This window comes from Salvelinus fontinalis, chromosome 20 (assembly GCF_029448725.1).
Source record: "Salvelinus fontinalis isolate EN_2023a chromosome 20, ASM2944872v1, whole genome shotgun sequence".
NCBI classification, from domain to species: Eukaryota; Metazoa; Chordata; class Actinopteri; order Salmoniformes; family Salmonidae; genus Salvelinus; species Salvelinus fontinalis.
In genome coordinates this window covers 2,791,327-2,810,526 of record NC_074684.1, presented here as the reverse complement: position 1 = coordinate 2,810,526, position 19,200 = coordinate 2,791,327, and the positions used below count along the sequence as shown (strand labels likewise).

At 47.2% G+C, this 19,200-nt stretch overlaps 1 protein-coding gene across 6 annotated transcripts in view; it reads left to right on the top strand.

Annotated features, from left to right (window-relative positions):
* Positions 1 to 19,200, top strand: part of LOC129817152 (SAM and SH3 domain-containing protein 1-like) — a 333,502-nt gene that overhangs the window by 262,137 nt on the left and 52,165 nt on the right. For all 6 annotated transcript variants that reach the window (XM_055872101.1, XM_055872103.1, XM_055872102.1 and 3 more), the window contains exons 3-4: positions 13,783 to 13,833; positions 14,110 to 14,159. In XM_055872101.1, coding sequence (XP_055728076.1) covers positions 13,783 to 13,833; positions 14,110 to 14,159 — 101 coding nt within the window. The remainder of the gene's footprint in view (positions 1 to 13,782; positions 13,834 to 14,109; positions 14,160 to 19,200) is intronic.

The following is a 19,200-nucleotide window of genomic DNA, read 5'->3' as shown; positions in this document are numbered from 1 at the left end:
GTCACTGTAGCTGTAACCTTCCCTGAACCTAACAGTCTGACTAGAAAAAGAATTAAGGTCAAGCAAACGTGACAGTGGACATTGGAAGACTGTTCCTCTGTAGTGAGAAAGGCCATAGGGCAATGTTCTTCAATTCTGGTCTGGGAGACGGCACAAGGCGTGCATGCTTTTGTTCCAGCCCAGTACCAACTCACCTGACTAGATTCGACTAATCCATGTATTTAATGTGCTGTGGGTCTTCATGACCAGGATTAAGGACCACTTCCCTAGGGGAGTCTGAGAAGTTTTTGGACCACTGCAGGCCGTAGTGGTCTGTAGACTACGGACTGAGACCACAGAGCTGATGTTGCTGCCTGGAAAAACCCTTTGGCATCCGCTTCTGACTGTGGTAAAGTATTTGTCAACGGAGCAAAACCATAGCAGCTTCGTGTTTCTCCTTTTGTTTCCCTTCAACTCACTTTCTGTTCGCCTCCTAATGAGTTCACCATGTCTCAATATCACAGACTTGATACAGATCCAGTTTGCTTTGTTTTTTTTGCTCCCTCACTTCTCCCCCAGACGTCTTGCAACACATCAAACTTTTCGGTGGGGGGGAAAAGTGTTGCACAAACCAAACAAAACTCCGAGTTCATTTTGATTTGTGAAACACTTACCCCAACCCCCGGGGGCTTGTTCTGGTGCACTGATGACAGCAGTGGGATCTCGGTAGCGTTTCATAAGTGGGGCACTTGAACGCAGCCCCATAGCCTCTTGACGTAGGCTCTCTCTGTGATGACTTTCAGTGTACCCTCTTCCTGTCTGACCGTCGCTTAGCTAGTCCCCCGTCTTCATATTAGCTTCATGAGCAGCCAGAACACAATAGGTTCAGCAAACATCCCTCGAGGAGGGCTATGGATTAACGCCATCACGCCCAGTCGCCTAGCTGCCTTATAGACCCACTGACTGTGCTGCTTTCTCTTCCTGCTTGATTCAAATGGATTGGTTTGGCCAAGAACGGTTAAGCTCCGCTGGTGATTTTAATAGGTGCCATTCTAACAAGACTGAGCATTAAACAGCATTAAACAGTGGTATCTTAAGGCGCTACAGAGGGTAGTGCGTACGGCCCAAAACATCACTGGGTCCAAGCTTCCGGCCACCCAGGACCTATATACTAGGCGGTGTCAGAGGAAAGCCCCAAAAATTGTCAGAGACTCCAGTCACCCAAGTCATAGACCTTTTTCTCTGCTACCGCACGGCAAACGGTACCGGAGCGCCAAGTCTATGACCAAAAGGCTCCTTAACAGCTTCTACCCCCAAGCTATACGACTGCTGAACAGTTAATCAAATGGCCACCGGATTATTTACATTGACCCCCCCCACCCCCCCTTTGTTTATTACACTGCTGCTACTCGCTGTTTATTATCTATGCATAGTCACTTCACCCCTACCTACATGTACAAATTATCTCTAACCTGTACCCCTGCACATTGACTCGGTACCGGTACCCCCTGTATATAGCCTCGTTATTGTTATTTTAATGTGTTACTTTTTAATTATTTTTTACTTTAGTTTATTTGGTAAATATTTTCTTAATGGTTGGTTAAGGGCTTGGTACATGGTTGGTTAAGGGCTTGTAAATTAGCATTTCACAGTAAGGTTGTATTCGGCGCATGTGACAAATAAAGTTTGATTTGATTCTAAGTACATCGACTCTAGCCCTGTAATCAGTGTTGGATGTGTGTGTCTATGGTACCATCTTAGATCCGCTTCGTGCTGGATGGTCGCGGTGGGGTTTTATGCTGAATGATCCACAGAAAGACACTGTGGATAGGGTTGGTAGATACTGGAGATAGGAACCTTGTAGGTCAGGGGTGGGCAAACTGTTTGACTCCAGAGCCACATCAGGATTTCGAAAAAATGTTTCGGAACCGATTTGTTTGTCTGAAGAAATTAGCGGGCCAGTTTAAGGGCAGTTATTTGAAAACATATAGGAGCATTATAATTTCTACATACTTTCTGTCTGGTTGTAGACGTTCAAGAGTGGCCTGGAGTGTTTTTTTAAACCAAAATAACCTGGGTGAAAAGAACGGGTGAAGAGAGTCCAGCTCATTCCTCTAAAAGTGGGTCAACAGTGTCAGACGTGCTACCATAGGACTCGGTTCGGTCTCAATTTCCTACTTTCTAAAAGTTCTTTATTACGTAGCCTATTAATCTTCCAGGCACAATAAGCGCCCAGCGGGAAAGGAAGCACGTTGATGTTTTGCACGTCTTTTGAACAGAAAAGTGTTTGGCCTTGTAGCTACACTATCATATCAGGAGAGGTTTGTCTGCAGATGTTTGGTGTGGCTGTGTTCTTTGACTCACTCTTGGCTTAGCTGCTCAGCAATTGGGATATTTATAGACCGATAAAGTGTGCATTTTGTATTAACTATATTAGCGAGTGCTGGATTATGACACTGGCTGGTATTTCTAATAACAATGTTTTCTTCTGAGAATACCAACGTAGCGACAATACACACACACGCAAACACACACACACACGAATACACACATCTCAGAAGGGGAGCGGACAGAGGCTCACAATAGTCATGATATAGTCTGTGTGTGTGAGGTTGTGGGCCGTTTTCCTGTAGATGGACTGTGGCTTGCTGCAGACCTGTATTTCAGTTGCGTGTGTGTCTTTCCGCAATATCTGCGATTGAGTGTCCGTGTGTGTGTCCATGACCATCACAACCATGTGTTTATCAGTGATGTTTTCAGGATCAGCTGGTTAAGCAGGCCTGTCTCTCCCCAGTCTTATTAACCAACGGTCTCTCTCGGTTGGGGCTGGTGCCAGGCTCCCCAGCTGGCCCCGGTGCTCCCACGTCTTCCTCCAGGAAATGCCACGTCACTCACCTGGTCTGACCTGGGCCCCCTGGTCTGGACCTCCTGGTCTTACTACCCACATAGCAGGCATCAATGTGCTTCCGAAGCAGGCTGTGGTGGTTCTTACATATGGTCTGCCATGTACTGGGATTGTCTTCGTTAGTTTGCATGCTCTCGGGCATGGATTGGACGTATGTATGGTGGATGGAACATAGCTCTTGTGTCTCATTCTCACCACTTCCCTTTCCGTTATACGTTTGGGTCTACGGTAGCAGAGCAGATTGAGTTTTAGTTTCTGTGCCCTTTGACTATTTAAAAAATAAATAAAAAATTGCGCTGTCTTTGAAGGCTGCTGACCATGGTTTAGAAGTGTGTGTGTTCCAGGTTTAGTCTTGTCAGATAATCCGGCTTCTGTTTTCAGGGTAGACATCGTGATCCTCATTAGCTACAGTCCCCCTGTGCTCTCTCTCTTTCTTTATCTCTCTCTCTCTCCCTCTCTTTCTCTTTTATTCAATACAGTCGCGTGTAAACAATCAGGTAGACACACACGGCCGATGCTGACCGTTTTCAGAGGTTCAAATGAAGGAGAATTCTCCCCCGCCGGGAGTGTGTGTAAGTGAGATCTACACTTCAGAGTCCACCAGTTCATCTTGCAAACGTGATCCTATTGCTTCACGCTAAAACACGTTTGAAACACAAACTTCAGAGTCCCACACAGACACGGTTCTATTTGTTTGCTGTCCATTTTTCTGAAACGTAGCTTGTCAACTTCTCTGGCTCCTACTCCCTGCGGAACCCTCAATATTCTTGCCCGCTCAAATCTATGCCACTACTCCGCCACGTCTCATATTTGATATGCACACGGCAGGAACACAGTTGTTGACTTGTGTTCCTTTTCTAGGAGTTTTGTTTTGCGTCTCTGGAGCGTCCGGAGTTAACGCCACGGCTCATTGTTGACAGTGAGAGGGGATGTGGGTTTGTTTGTTTGTTTTCGATTGGATACCCCTCCCTCCTTCTCTCTCTCGCTTATTCTCTCTCTCTCGCTTATTCTCTCTCTCTCTCTCTCTCTCTCTCTCTCTCTCTCTCTCTCTCTCTCTCTCTCTCTCTCTCTCTCTCTCTCTCTCTCTCTCCCTGTCTCTCTCTCTCTCTCTCTCTCTCTCTCTCTCTCTCTCTCTCTCCCTGTCTCTCTCTCTCTCCCTGTCTGGGCCTGCATCTTGGAGAAGGAGGAGAAGGAACTGAGGGGTGCTTTGTGCTCCTGTCTCTGTGGGGCTCTATCTGTTTTTTTTGGAGGAGAGCTGGAAGCGGAGGCGGCGTGCACACGTTTGCGTGTGTTCATTTTGTGTGTTTGTGCTGATGCATGTGTGTGTGTGTGCCAGGATGGCGCTGGAGATGACGCGGAGCTATACGTCTGTGTAGTCAGCGGGCACAGTGCCCATACACCAATGCGGCTGAGACGGCCATATCACCTGACACCCGTCACATTGGAGTGGGCATCAAAGACAATCAGATAGCAAGAAAACACCAAACCCCACCGAGTGTGTGTCTGAGTCTGTGACGACAGACCGCCAAGGTTCTGCTTGCCTCACAGATGTATTCCGCTCCATTCAAAGTGACTCATCTCAAACAGCAGAGGCACTGTATGCATAGGACTGTGTAGTACCACAGGTCCCCTTAAGTCAGAGTAACTCGAGTTTTACGTCCTTGGCTCGGTGCTCCCTGCTCCCTTGATTTATGTGAATCCCCTTATTCTCTTGGATGAACATTCTGTTCACTCTGTTTGCCAGTTCCTACCAACTCCTTGATTTACAGAGGGAGAAACTTCCCGGACACCTACCACAACTTCCCTGAGCGCAATACCAGAGAGGCTAGGGGACGGACAGAAACTGTGCTAGATGAAAGCCAGGATGGCTGGCCCCTGGTGAAGTAACCATAGTGATATAAAGTAAGTGTAGGGTCCGAAGGCTAAGCCATGTACTTTCATAGGACTTCAGCTGTACTTACACTGCCCTCGGGCTAGGAAGGTTTATAGCTGGCTTATATCACCTCTGAATAACTTTCTAAAAAGCACACTCACTTTACACAGAGTGAACAAAACATTAGGAACACTTTCCTAATATTGAGTTGCACCCGTTCTGCCCTCAGAACAGCCTCAATTCATCTGGGCATGGACTCTACACGGTGTCAAAAGGCCCATGTTGACTGCAATGCTTCCCACAGCTGTGTCAAGTTGTCTGGATGTCCTTTGGGCGGTGGACCATTCTTGACATACGTGGGAAACTGTTGAGCGTGAAAAACCCAGCAGCGTTGCAGTTCTTCACACACTCAAACCGGTGCGCCTGGCACCTACTACCATACCCCGTTCAAAGGCACTTAAATCTTTTGTCTTGCTCATTCCCCCTCTGAATGGCACACATACACAATCCATGTTTCAATTGTCTCAAGGCTTTAACAATCCTTATTTAAACTGTCTCCTCCCCTTCATCTACACTGATTGAAGTGGATTTAACAGGTGACATCAATAAGGGATCATAGCTTTCACCTGGATTCATCCGGTCAAGTCTAATGTGTTGTACACTCAATGTAAATGTATTTAGGAAATAAGGAAAAGTACTGACAGGGACAGAAAGACAGAGAGTTCTCTCTGTCACACTTCCTCCAATTGTAATCTCTCCATATGTTTTCAGCAGAGGAAAAGGACATTGAGAAACAGACACTGTCAATCCTCCTGATGTAATTTCCTCCTCCCTGATGACTTCTGGGAAATGATGTAGTCCAGATGCTGATCTAGGAACAGTTTCACTCATCCCCTGTTCAAGGCCTGCTCATCTGGGTGTGGTGTTATGACTGATCAGGAAGTGTACGCAGAATCCCCCTTTATTTCCTGTATCTTCCCTGAAGGAAGTGTGAGTCTTACTTCTCTCGTCGCGTTATCTAGCTATCTCTCATTGGTGGAAATGGTGAATCCACCCTAAGCTTAACCTCTCTGATTGGCTGCCACTGTACATTCCACGTACCACTTCCTGAGTAGCTTTGTGGATTTCCCACACGTGCCACAACAGAATACTCAGTACTCATTGTAGATAATCTGTCCCTTAGTCATTACAAGAAAAACGAACACCCAAAACCCCAAACCAAATCCGCATCCTAACCCCAGTAAGAGTAATCACGGCTCAGCACGACACTGAAGGCAAATCTCCATGGTTTCACTGTTAAGCCCAGTTAGTCCTATGGAGAGGAGGAAAGGGACTGAGTCATCCCATTTCAGAAATATCATAGGACTCTGTTCGTTGATGAATGACTTCGGAAAGAGAAGGAGGGAACATGCCCCGCTCCACATCAATGGGACTGTAGTTGAGATAGTCACGAGTTTTATGTTCCTCGACATCCACATCACCGAGGACTTGTCATGGACCAACAACACCACCACTCTTGTCAAGAGGGCGCAACAGCGTCTCTTCTTCCTAAGGCGGCGGAAGAGATTTGTCATGCCGCCCCATGTCCTCTCCAAATACTACCGCTGCACCATCGAGAGCGTCCTGACACGTTGCGTCGCGGCCTGGTACGGGATTTGCTCCGTTCACCACCTCAAGGCCCTCCAGCGGATGGTGAAGACGGCCCAGTACATCACCGGGACCGTGCTTCCACCAATACAGGACCATCTACTCGAAACGTCTACAAGGAGCCCACACACCCCCAGCCACGAGTTGCTCTCTCCGTTACCGCAGACCGTATCAGAGCAGGAGGAACGGTTTCACTCATCCCCTGTCCTAGGCTTGCTCATCTGGCTCAGAGACGGTTTCTATCTACAAGCCATCAGACTGCTGAACACTTGAACTGGACTGACCACCTGCTCTGGTTCTCCTCACCTTAGACCACATCACACCTGCTGCCACCAGACTCTTACTATACCGCTCAATTTATACACTTGCCACCCACCCCCCTCCCCAATGCAAATAATGTACTACGAATTGTGTCTTCCTGTATTGTACTTATGATAAAATATTTATTCTGTTCTACTGCCATTTACTTCATGTTCGTATTCTTAAAGTAAAAAGTGGTGTTACTATTTCTTATCGTTGTTGGATTGTAGAGAAGGAAGCTGCAAGTAAGCATTTCGTTGGACAATGTTCACCATGCGCATCCCGTGCATACAGTTGCATACCTTAGCCAAATACATTTCAACTCAGTTTTTCCACAATTCCTGACATTTAATCCAAGTAAAAATTCCCTGTCTTAGGTCAGTTAGGATCACCACTTTATTTTAGGATTGTGAAATGTCAGAATAATTGTAGAGAGAAGGATTTATTTCAGCTTTTATTTCTTTCATCACATTCCCAGTGGGTCAGAAGTTTACATACACTCAATTAGTATTTGGTAGCATTGCCTTTAAATTGTTTAACTTGGGTCAAACATTGCGGGCTGCCTTCTACAAGCTTCCCACAATAAGTTGGGTGAATTTTGGCCCATTCCGCCTGACAGAGTTGGTGTAACTGAGTCAGTTTTGTAGGCCTCCTTGCTCGGACACGCTTTGTCAGTTATGCCCACAAATGTAAAATCAAATCAATCAAATCAAATCAAAATTATTATTTTTATTTGTCACATCACATGGTTAGCAGATGTTAATGCGAGTGTAGTGAAATGCTTGTGCTTCTAGTTCCGACAATGCAGTAATAACCAACAAGTAATCTAACCTAACAATTCCACAACTACTACCTTATACACACAAGTGTAAAGGGATAAAGAATATGTACATAAAGATATATGTATGAGTGATGGTACAGAACGGCATAGGCAAGATGGCAAGATGCAGTAGATGGTATAGAGTACAGTATATACATATGAGATGAGTAATGTAGGGTATATAAACATAAAGTGGCATAGTTTAAAGTGGCTAGTGATACATGTATTACATAAAGATGGCAAGATGCAGTAGATGATATAGAGTACAGTATATACATATACATATGAGATGAGTAATGTAGGTTATGTAAACATTATATTAAGTGGCATTGTTTAAAGTGGCTAGTGATACATTTTTACATAATTTCCATCAATTCCCATTATTAAAGTGGCTGGAGTTGAATCAGTATGTTGGCAGCGGCCACTAAATGTTAGTGGTGGCTGTTTAACAGTCTGATGGCCTTGAGATAGAAGCTGTTTTTCAGTCTCTCGGTCCCAGCTTTGATGCACCTGTACTGTACTTCTGGATGATAGCGGGGTGAACAGGCAGGGGCTCGGGTGGTTGTTGTCCTTGATGATCTTTTTGGCCTTCCTGTGACATCGGGTGGTGTAGGTGTCCTGGAGGGACATGTTCTATAGGATTGAGGTCAGGGCTTTGTGATGGCCACTCCAATACCTTGACTTTGTTGCCCTTGAGCCATTTTGCCACACCTTTAGTCCCGTTGGAATCTGCCATGGGAGTAATTTTTACATGGCAGGAGAGGTAACAATTCCAGCCAGAATAACCAACAGTTTTTTGGTGAACTCCAAGGTCCTCTGATAATACCAGTCGACATCCCTGTGTTTTGAGAGAAATGTCTGAGATTCACAGGTGTTGCTCGCGGTTTGAGCAAGAAAACAATAACTTGTTCGATAAATTGAACGAAGTGCTGCGCAAAAGCTATATATGAATGTCCTACATGTATCAACTTTCACAGTGAACGCTTTTGTTCATACGTTTTGTGCGTATGGATTGGATATTGTCAAACGCATCAGTAAAAAACACATTGCATCTATTTAATGCAACTCTTCCTGTTAATAGATCGTAAGGCAGCATACAACTGATCTAAATGTTTGTAAATGACAAGTTAACTTCCCCATCCTTAGCCTTAAAAGGCATCTCAAGTGCAAGTACAATGTTTAGGTCACATCTGAAGGCTGGGGGGCATTTAGGATGTAAAATATCCTAATGATTATGATCACGCTTCCTCGTTTCCAATATCATGGGGACACTATACCAAAGATGGCTTAGTATGGTTTAGAAACTTGGGAACCGAACTCGAGGTATCTGTATAGCCCTATTGTTACGATTGTCTACTTCTTCCTTCTCCTCGGATGAGGAGAGGAGAGAAGGATCGGTGGACCAATACGCAGCGAGGTATGTTGACATAATTTTAATAAAACAAGACGGGAAAAACACGAAACGAAACCACTTGAGTAATTACAAAACAAATAAACGACGTAGACAAACCTGAACAATACGAACTTACATAAAACACGAAGAACGCACGAACAGGGAAAAATAGACTACACAAAAAGAACGATGTACCAACAAACCGAACAGTCCCGTATGGTGCGACAAACACGGACACAGGAGACAACCACCCACAACTAACACTGTGAAACAACCTACCTAAATATGACTCTCAATTAGAGGAACGCCAAACACCTGCCTCTAATTGAGAGCCATACCAGGCAACCCTTAAACCAACATAGAAACAGACAACATAGAATGCCCACCCAAACTCATGTCCTGACCAACTAACACATACAACAAACTAACAGAAATAGGTCAGGAACGTGACATAACCCCCCCTTAAGGTGGGAACTCCGGGCGCACCAGCACAAAGTCTAGGGGAGAGTCTGGGTGGGCATCTGACCACGGTGGTGGCTCAGGCTCAGGGCGAGGTCCCCACCCCACCATAGTCAATCCCAGCCTCCATATTTCCCTCAGAATGACCACCCTCCTCAAACCACCTACTTTAAGGGGCAACACCAAAATAAAGGACAACTCCGGGACAAGGTAGCTCAGGACAGATAGGTAGCTCAGGAAAAAGAGGTATCTCAGGATAGAGGGGCAACTCCGGACTGAAGGGCAGCTCCGGACAGAGAGACAGCTCTGGACTGAGAGGCAGTTCTGGATCAATGACCGCTCTGGGCTGAGGGGCAGCTCATGACTGGCTGACGGCTCTGGACGCTCCTGGCTGGCTGACGGCTCTGGACGCTCATGACTGGCTGACGGCTCTGGACGTTCATGGCTGTAGGGCAGCTCATGACTGGAGGGCAGCTCATGACTGGAGGGCAGCTCATGACTGTAGGGCAGCTCATGACTGTAGGGCAGCTCATGACTGGAAGGCAGCTCATGACTGTAGGGCAGCTCATGACTGTAGGGCAGCTCATGACTGGAGGGCAGCTCATGACTGGAGGGCAGCTCATGACTGGAGGGCAGCTCATGACTGGAGGGCAGCTCATGACTGTCTGACGGCTCTGGCAGATCCTGTCTGGTTGGCGGCTCTGGCATATCCTGTCTGGTTGGCGGCTCTGGCAGATCATGTCTGGTTGGCGGCTCTGGCAGATCCTGTCTGGTTGGCGGCTCTGGCAGATTCTGTCTGGTTGGCGGCTCTGGCAGATCCTGACTGACGACTGGCTCTAGCGGCTCCTGACTGACTATCGGCTCTGACGGCTCGGGACAGACGGGCGGCTCTAACGGCTCGGGACAGACGGATGGCTCAGACGGCACTGGGCAGACGGATGGCTCAGACGGCGCTGGGGAGACGGATGGCTCAGACGGCGCTGGGGAGACGGATGGCTCAGATGGCGCTGAGGAGACGGATGGCTCAGACGGCGCTGAGGAGACGGATGGCTCAGATGGCGCTGAGGAGACGGATGGCTCAGATGGCGCTGCGGAGACGGATGGCTCAGACTGATCCTGTCTAGCGGAAGGCTTTGGCTGCTCCTGTCTGGTGGAAGCCTCTAGCGGCTCCTGTCTGGCGGAAGGCTCTGTAGGCTCATGGCAGACGGGCGGCTTTGAAGGCTCAATACAGACGAGCAGTTCATACGGCGCTTGGCAGACGGACAGTTCAGGCGCCGTTGGGCAGACGGCAGACTCTGGCCGGCTGAGACGCACTGTAGGCCTGGTGCGTGGTGCCGGAACTGGAGGCACCGGACTGGAGACACGCACTTCAAGCCTAGTGTGGGGAGCAGGGACAGTGCACACTGTACTCTCAAAGCGTACTATTTGCCTGGTGCGTGGTACCGGCACTGGTGGCACCGGGCTGAGTGCACGCACATCAGGACGAGTACGGGGAGAAGGAACAGTGTGTACAGGGCTCTGGAGACGCACAGGTGGCTTAGTGCGTGGTGCCGGAGCTGGAGGCACTGGGCTGGAGACACGCACCATAAGGAGAGTGCGTGGAGGAGGAACAGGGCTCTGGAAACGCACTGGAAGCTTGGTGCGTGGTGTAGGCACTGGTGGTACTGGACTGGGGCGGGGAGGTAGTGCCGGAAATACCGGACCGTGCAAGCGTACTGGCTCCCTTGAGCACTGAGCCTGCCCAACCTTACCTGGTTGAATGCTCCCCGTCGCCCGCCCAGTGCGGGGAGGTGGAATAACCCGCACCGGGCTATGTAGGCGAACTGGGGACACCATGCGTAAAGCTGGTGCCATGTAAGCCGGCCCAAGGAGACGTACTGGTGGCCAGATATGTAGAGTCGGCTTCATGGCACTTGGCTCAATGCTCAATCTAGCCCTACCAGTGCGGGAAGGTGGAATGACCCGCACTGGGCTATGCACCCGCACAGGAGACACCGTGCGCTCTACTGCGTAACACGGTGTCTGCCCGTACTCCCGCTCTCCACGGTTAGCCTGGGAAGTGGGCGCAGGTCTCCTACCTGCCCTTGGCCCACTACCTCTTAGCCCCCCCCCCCAAGAAATTTTTGGGTAGTACTCACGGGCTTTTCGGGCTTCCGTGCTAGACGCGTCCCCTCATAACGCCGGTTCCCTTCTCCGGTTTCCTCTGCTCTCCTCAGTGCCTCCAGCTGTTCCCATGGGAGGCGATCCCTTCCAGCCAGGATCTCCTCCCATGTGTAGCAACCTTTACCGTCTAAAACATCCTCCCAAGTCCATTCCTCCTTCTTGCGCTGTCCCTTCCTCCCGTTACACCGCTGCTTGGTTCTGGTTATTTGGTGGGTGGTTCTGTTACGATTGTCTACTTCTTCCTTCTCCTCGGATGAGGAGAGGAGAGAAGGATCGGTGGACCAATACGCAGCGAGGTATGTTGACATAATTTTAATAAAACAAGACGGGAAAAACACGAAACGAAACCACTTGAGTAATTACAAAACAAATAAACGACGTAGACAAACCTGAACAATACGAACTTACATAAAACACGAAGAACGCACGAACAGGGAAAAATAGACTACACAAAAAGAACGATGTACCAACAAACCGAACAGTCCCGTATGGTGCGACAAACACGGACACAGGAGACAACCACCCACAACTAACACTGTGAAACAACCTACCTAAATATGACTCTCAATTAGAGGAACGCCAAACACCTGCCTCTAATTGAGAGCCATACCAGGCAACCCTTAAACCAACATAGAAACAGACAACATAGAATGCCCACCCAAACTCACGTCCTGACCAACTAACACATACAACAAACTAACAGAAATAGGTCAGGAACGTGACACCTATTCTCGCCCGGACTTGAAATATAGTATATTCACGCCTAGAAAGAAACCTCCAGTCTTCTGTCATAACTGTCAATTTATTGGGGGGAAACAGTTAGAAATACAGGGGGGAGTTTGGGGGGAAAACGGAACCCGTCCGAATCGTTCTCTGGAATAATGGACATTCTGGGGTAATAATTACATAACCAACGGTCTCTAGTAATACTAGCCCGGTGCAAATAGGGGGAGAACCGAAATGATCAGACAACCAGAAGTGTAATTGAGAAAGTGCTCCTGACCAAAGTACAGTGATACAGAGAATCAGAATAGGAAGATGGTGCTCTCTCGCTCTCTCTCTCTCTCTCTCTCTCTCTCTCTCTCTCTCTCTCTCTCTCTCTCTTCTCTCTCTCTCTCTCCTCTCTCTCTCTCTCTCCTCTCTCTCTCTCTCTCTCTCTCTCTCTCTCTCTCTCTCTCTCTCTCTCTCTCTCTCTCTCTCTCTCTCTCTCTCTCTCTCTCTCTCTCTCTCTCTCTCTCTCTCTCTCTCTCTCTCTCTCTCTCTCTCTCTCTCTCTCTCTCTCTCTCTCTCTCTCTCTCTCTCTCTCTCTCTCTCTCTCTCTCTCTCTCTCTCTCCCCCTCACACTTTCTTGCTCTGGATAGGCCTTCACAACAACAAATGCTGTAAGCTACTTTACTATCCCTCTCTGACAGATAATTGCTCCAACACACAAACCCACACAAGCGCATACACACAAACGCAGCAGAGCAGCTCACAACATCTATGGGTCCAGAGAGGTGACACAGATCTGTCTGGGTTTTTCCCCCCCACTGTTTTCACTGAACTTTGGATGGGCCGTTGATCCATCTTTCATGCTCACACTCCTCTCTCTCCTGTGCAAAATGTATCTGCGTCTCAATGACCATAATTAGCTTCAATCTCACCCTTCCTCGTAGGCTGAACGGTTCAGTCCGTGATGGTCATGCATACGCCTCTGAATACGTCTTCAAAGCACTTCAAGGTGGTTCACGAACTTGCGGTGTTCCCTGAGTGACGTACGTCACCGCGTATCGTACAAGGGTGGAGTTAGGGTGTTGTTATACAGTATGTCGTCATTCTGCTATTTGTAGTCCGGTCAGTAATTCCAGTCGTCTGTTGTGTATTTGGATAGGTAGGATTCCTATAGCACCTAACTCGAACACTCCAGTCATGTTCTGGATCTTGACTCAAGTCTGGCAGGTTTATGTGGCTTTGTTTTCACGTGCCAATAATAGCGCGTGCACGGATGGGCTGGTGTATGTATGCACGTGTGGCGGTATACATGTAAACACTGCTCGGTTCTCTCCTCCTCTCTCTCTCTCTCTCCTATCAGGGCGGAGTCCGTGTGAGTTCAACCTCACAGTCGACGCCCGTGGCTGTTGTCACACCCTCCCGGATGTGATACGGCAATTTCTTTGCTCTACCTGAGCGACACACGTCCCTTCATTGGCCAATGATGATAACCTCGCACTAACTTGTTGTCTCTTCTCTGCTCTCTCTTACAGGAGAACGCTGACACAAGCTCCACCTCCCTGCAGCTTCGCTCAGAGATCCAAGTAAGCCAAGAATCCTCTTGCCTTGGTCACACCACATTTATACCTGTATCACGACATCAGAATCACATAATATATATATATATATATATATATATAGCCTAGTATGTGAGTTAGCTAGCTAGCTTACATCAGAGTTACATGCTGTGTTACATCAATGTCATTTAATCCATATTGATTAAGACCTTGGATTATGGTTATCTGAGTGGTACATCTATGTACATCTACATCTATATGGCTGAATACCATTGCTAAGTGCAGTACCTCCTCTGTCCACAGGAGTCCCTTGGCTTCAGCAGTGAGGTGTCCACTCCAGAGACAGAGAGAAAGTAAGACCACAGTTCCCAAACCCCACTTCCCTTTTACATGTGTGCCGAATAATGTGCAATGCAGTGAATCTGCGTTGGACTGTCAACACACGCACGCACGCACGCACGCACGCACACACACACACACACACACACACACACACACACACACACACACGTACAAACACACACATATGTGGGTCATGAATCATGTTTATCCTTGCAGCGTGTCCAGAGCTAATGATGCTGTGAGGGGATAAGCGTCTCCAGACAGCAGCTCGTGACAACATCTGACTGCACACCCGCTGAGGGCCAGAGACCTTGCCCATGGGGACTGACTGGGCTCTTAGACAGGAGTTATGCATAGGAGTTAGGGACGGCGGAGGAGACCTTACAGTCAGCCCTCGGCCCAGTCACTGCCCCGTGTCTCTTGCGACTGACACATAACCAAAAAAAAACACACGCTTTCTCCATGGTTTGAGTCACGCAGGGTCTAACTCCCTCCCCTCTGTCACGGCCCCCTGTGGCTGAAGTAAGGCCAGCACCGGCTCTGCCTCGTGTTTCCTCGGTCCCCCAGTCCTCAGGCCCCATTCTACGGCCCTCCAGGCTTCCTTCCTCCCATTGTGTCAGCTGGAGGGGAGGGAGACGGGGGGAGAGATAAGGGGAGGCGGGCCGATTACAGCAGGCTAGAGAGTAGGACGGGATGGGGGTATGGGTGGGGTACTGTTCATAGGTTCCTGTCCCCCCTCCCCCTGAATTCCTGGATTATGTGTGTTGTACTTCTTACTCACTGGGACCTGCCCCCTCCCAGGACGTCACGAGCCAGTCATTAAACACCCAAACGAGTCCTGTGTTGTTCATCACTATGACAGTTGTATTTACTGTGACAGTCCTTTAAAAGACGTCTCTCTGTCCCAGGGACAGTTTGCGTTGGGGGGGGGGGGGGGAGAGTGATTTAGTAGTGAAGGCTGGACAGAGGAATGGCTATGGGGACTGGGCTGGAAGTTCAGTTGAGAGTCCCCACTCCCCATACAGTCCTATGGTAAAAGTTCTATGGAGTTGATCTGTGGAGTTGGTCTGTTCACGTGCAACCGTGGAACAACATACCAGACGTGGTATGTCTGCTCCCATCTCCCTGCGTGTTGTACTGTAGGAATTTAAGCTGGGACTGATAGGAACCAGACGAATGACATTCTCTCGAGAGGGAGGGAGGCCCCTTGGTGTATATTTTCTCTCTCCCCTCTTAGGTTCTCACCGCACCATATTCTCTCTACCCTAAAGCCCCCTCGTTGTAGCTAATTTTACCCCAGAGCTTTCTCACTCACCCCTGCCCTTGTCCCACGCCATACCCCCTAGAGCTTCTTCATTGAAAGGGAATCTTGGTTTCCTCCCTGGCATGTCCCCCCCCCCCCCCCCACCGCTACCCATTTCAAGTATCAGTGACCCCTTGCTTGCCATTTCCTCTCTGAAGAAAAAGTACCATCCTGTCCACCATTGACTTGTGCTATTGCTGACAAGCAGATAGACAGGCTTTCTCCTCACTCCCTCCATTGCTTTCCCCAACCTGGACTAGATGGAACAGTAAACGGGAGACTCAAATTAGTATGATATGTTACGTTTGGTTTGGTATGTATTAATTTGTGGGTGTCCATTATCTATTTCGTATGATATGTTACGAATTATGAATTACCAACTCCATAAGAATTTGCATTCTTACAATATCTTACGATTTGAAATAGATATGGTATTTTACGAAATAATATTTCTTGTCGCTAACATTAGCTAGGTTAGGGGTTAAGGTTAGGGTTAATGTTAAGAGTCAGGTTAAAGGGTTACGTTTAGGGGAAGGGTTAGCTAACATGCTAAGTAGTTGTTAACCTCTCTGCGCTACGGATCCCTTTAGCGGGATCATTTTCCAAAGCAACCGCTGAATTGCAGGGCGCAAAATATTACAAAAAATATTTATAATCATGCAATCACAAGTGAAATATACCAAAACACAGCTTAGCTTGTTGTTAATCCACCTATCGTGTCAGATTTTGAAAATATGCTTTACAGCGAAAGCAATCCAAGCTTTTGTGAGTGTATCAATCAATGCTAGAACAGCTAGCCCCAAATTAGCATGGCCACGAAAGTCAGAAAAGCAATCAAATTAATCGCTTACCTTTGATAATCTTCGGATGTTTGCACTCACGAGACTCCCAGTTACACAATAACTGTTATTTTTGCTCGATAAATATTACTTTTATAACAAAAAAACGCCATTTGGGTTGCGCGTTATATTCAGAAAACTACAGCCTCGTTACGTTCGATGAAAATTCCAAAAAGTATCCGTAATGTTCGTAGAAACATGTCAAATGTTTTTTATAATCAATCCTCAGGTTGTTTTTAACATACATAATCGATAATATTTCAACCGGACCGTAACCTATTCAATAAAAGAGAGAAAGAAAATGGAGAGCTACCCCTCTCGCGCGCAGGAACTAATCAAAGGACATCTGACTAGTTTTGAAAAATCTTGCTCATTTTTCAAAATAAAAGCCTGAAACTATGTCTAAAGCCTGGTCACAGCCTGAGGACGCCATTGGAAACGGAATCTGGTTGATACCCCTTTAAATAGAAGAAAGACGGGAAATGAAACACATAAAAAAATAAAATCACTTCAGGGTTAGATTTCCTCAGGTTTTCGCCTGCAAAATCAGTTTTGTTATACTCACAGACAATATGTTGACAGTTTTGGAAACTTTGGAGTGTTTTCTATCCTAATCTGTAAATTATATGCATATTCTACGATCTGGACCTGAGAAATAGTCAGTTTACCTTGGGAACGTTATGTAAAAAATAATAATAATAATAAATCTGACCCCTGGCGTCAAGAAGTTAAAGTAGCTAAACTGTAATAAGTAGTTGCAAAGTTGCTAATTGGCTAAAATGCTAAATTAGTCCATGATGAGATTCGAACAAGCAAACCTTGTTCACGTTATCCACCCCGAGCCAACCACCCTCCTTTTGTTTTTACCTTAAGTAACTATCTGTCTTATGAAACTATATAAAACGTAACATATACTAAATTGAGTGGTCAATTTTTTTGTTTACTATGGTACGTTTCGTCTATGAGAACAGGCTGCTTTCCCCCTCGCTTTAAAGCATTCCTGTCCCGCTCTGGTCCCATCATCACCGCTTCCCTCGGGACAATGGCCCACAGAAGATTACCCAGACTTCCTCTGGGCATATCACCCTGCCTGCCATCCTGCCTGTTTCAACCCTACATTGGCAGGAAGTCGGCACAACTCCCACAATGCACGGCATGAGTCTCAGAGTGAGGTGATGACATAGGGTGCTCAGAACACAAACGAACACCAACGTTTTGAGGGACCAAATAGAGAACTTCCTCTTTGGATTGATTGATCGCCACACAATGTTGGCTGTGGAGAGACAGGCTTATTGTTAGGAAAGGGCAGCAAAGGTTACTAGTTTTTGATGGACATCCAGGGATAATGCTTGGTTGGCCAGCAGAGCGGTCAATTACTTTGATATGGTTTCAAAGGGCCAGAGTGGAAGTACACTGAACAAAAATATTAACTCAACATGGAAAGTGTTGGTGTCATGTTTCATGAACTGAAATAAAAGATCCCATGAATGTTCCATACGCACAAAAAGAGTCACTGTTAGTGAGCATTTCTCCTTTTCCCAGATAATCCATCCACCTGACAGGTGTGGCATATTTTAGAAGCTGATTAAACAGCATGATCATTACACAGGTGCACCTTGTGTTGGGGACAATAAAAGGCCACTCTAAAATGTGCCATTTTGTCACACAACATAATGCCACAGATGTCTCAAATTTTAATGGTGGACATTCCTGACAGCGGGAATGTGCACTAGAGCTGTTGCCAGAGAATTTAATGTTCATTTCTCGACCATAAGCCGCCTCCAATATTGTTTTTGAAAATTTGGCAGTACATCCAACGCTCCTCACAACCGCAGACCATGTGTAACCACGCCAGCCCAGGATCTCCCCATCCGTCTTCCTCACCTGCGGGATCGTCTGAGACCAGCCACCTGGACAGCTGATGAAACTGTGGGTGTCAACTGAATAATTTCTGCACAAACTGTCAGAAACCGTCTCAGGGAAGCTCTTCCACGTGCTCGTTGTCCTCACCAGGCACCTGACCTGACTGAAGTTCCGCGTCGTAACCGACTTGAGTGGAAAAATGGTCACCTTCGATGGCCTGGAGAAATGTGCTCTTCATGGATGAATCCCAGTTTCAGCTGTGCCGGGCTGATGGCAGACATTGTGTACGGTGTCGTGTGGGCAAGCGGTTTGCTAATGTCAGCGTTGTGAACAGTGCCCCATGGTGGCAGTGGGTTTATGGAATGGGCAGGCATAAGCTACGGAAAACAAACACAATTGCGTTTTATCAGTAGCAATTTGAATGCACAGAGATACCGTGACGAGATCCTGAGGCCCATTGCCATGCCGTTCATCCCCCGCCATCACCTCATGACGCAAGGATCTCTTCACAATTCCTGGAAGCTGAAAATGTCCCAGTTTTCCCATGGCCTGCATATTCACCAGACATGTCACCCATTGAGCATGTTTGGGATGCTCTGGATCAACGTGTACGACAGCGTGTTCCAGTTCCCGCCAATATCCAGCAACTTCGCACAGCCATTGAAGACGAGTGGAACAACATTCAATAGGCCACAATCAGCAGCCTGATCAACTCTATGCGAAGGAGATGTGTTGCACTGCATGAGGCAAATGTTGGTCACGCCAGATACTGACTGGTTTTCTGATCCACACCCCTACCTTTTTTTAAGGTATCTGTGACCAACAGATGCATATCTGTATCTGTATTCCCAGTCATGCGAAATGCATAATGCATTTATTTAAATTGACTGATTTCCTTATATGAACTGTAACACTGTAAAATCTTTGACATGTGAAATGTTGGGTTTATATTTTGGTTCAGTGTAGTTTGCTCTTTATGTGAGTGCTGCCAATATACCTTTGTCGGAGGGTTTAAAGGTGTCCTCCCTTCTCTTTACGACCAAGAGA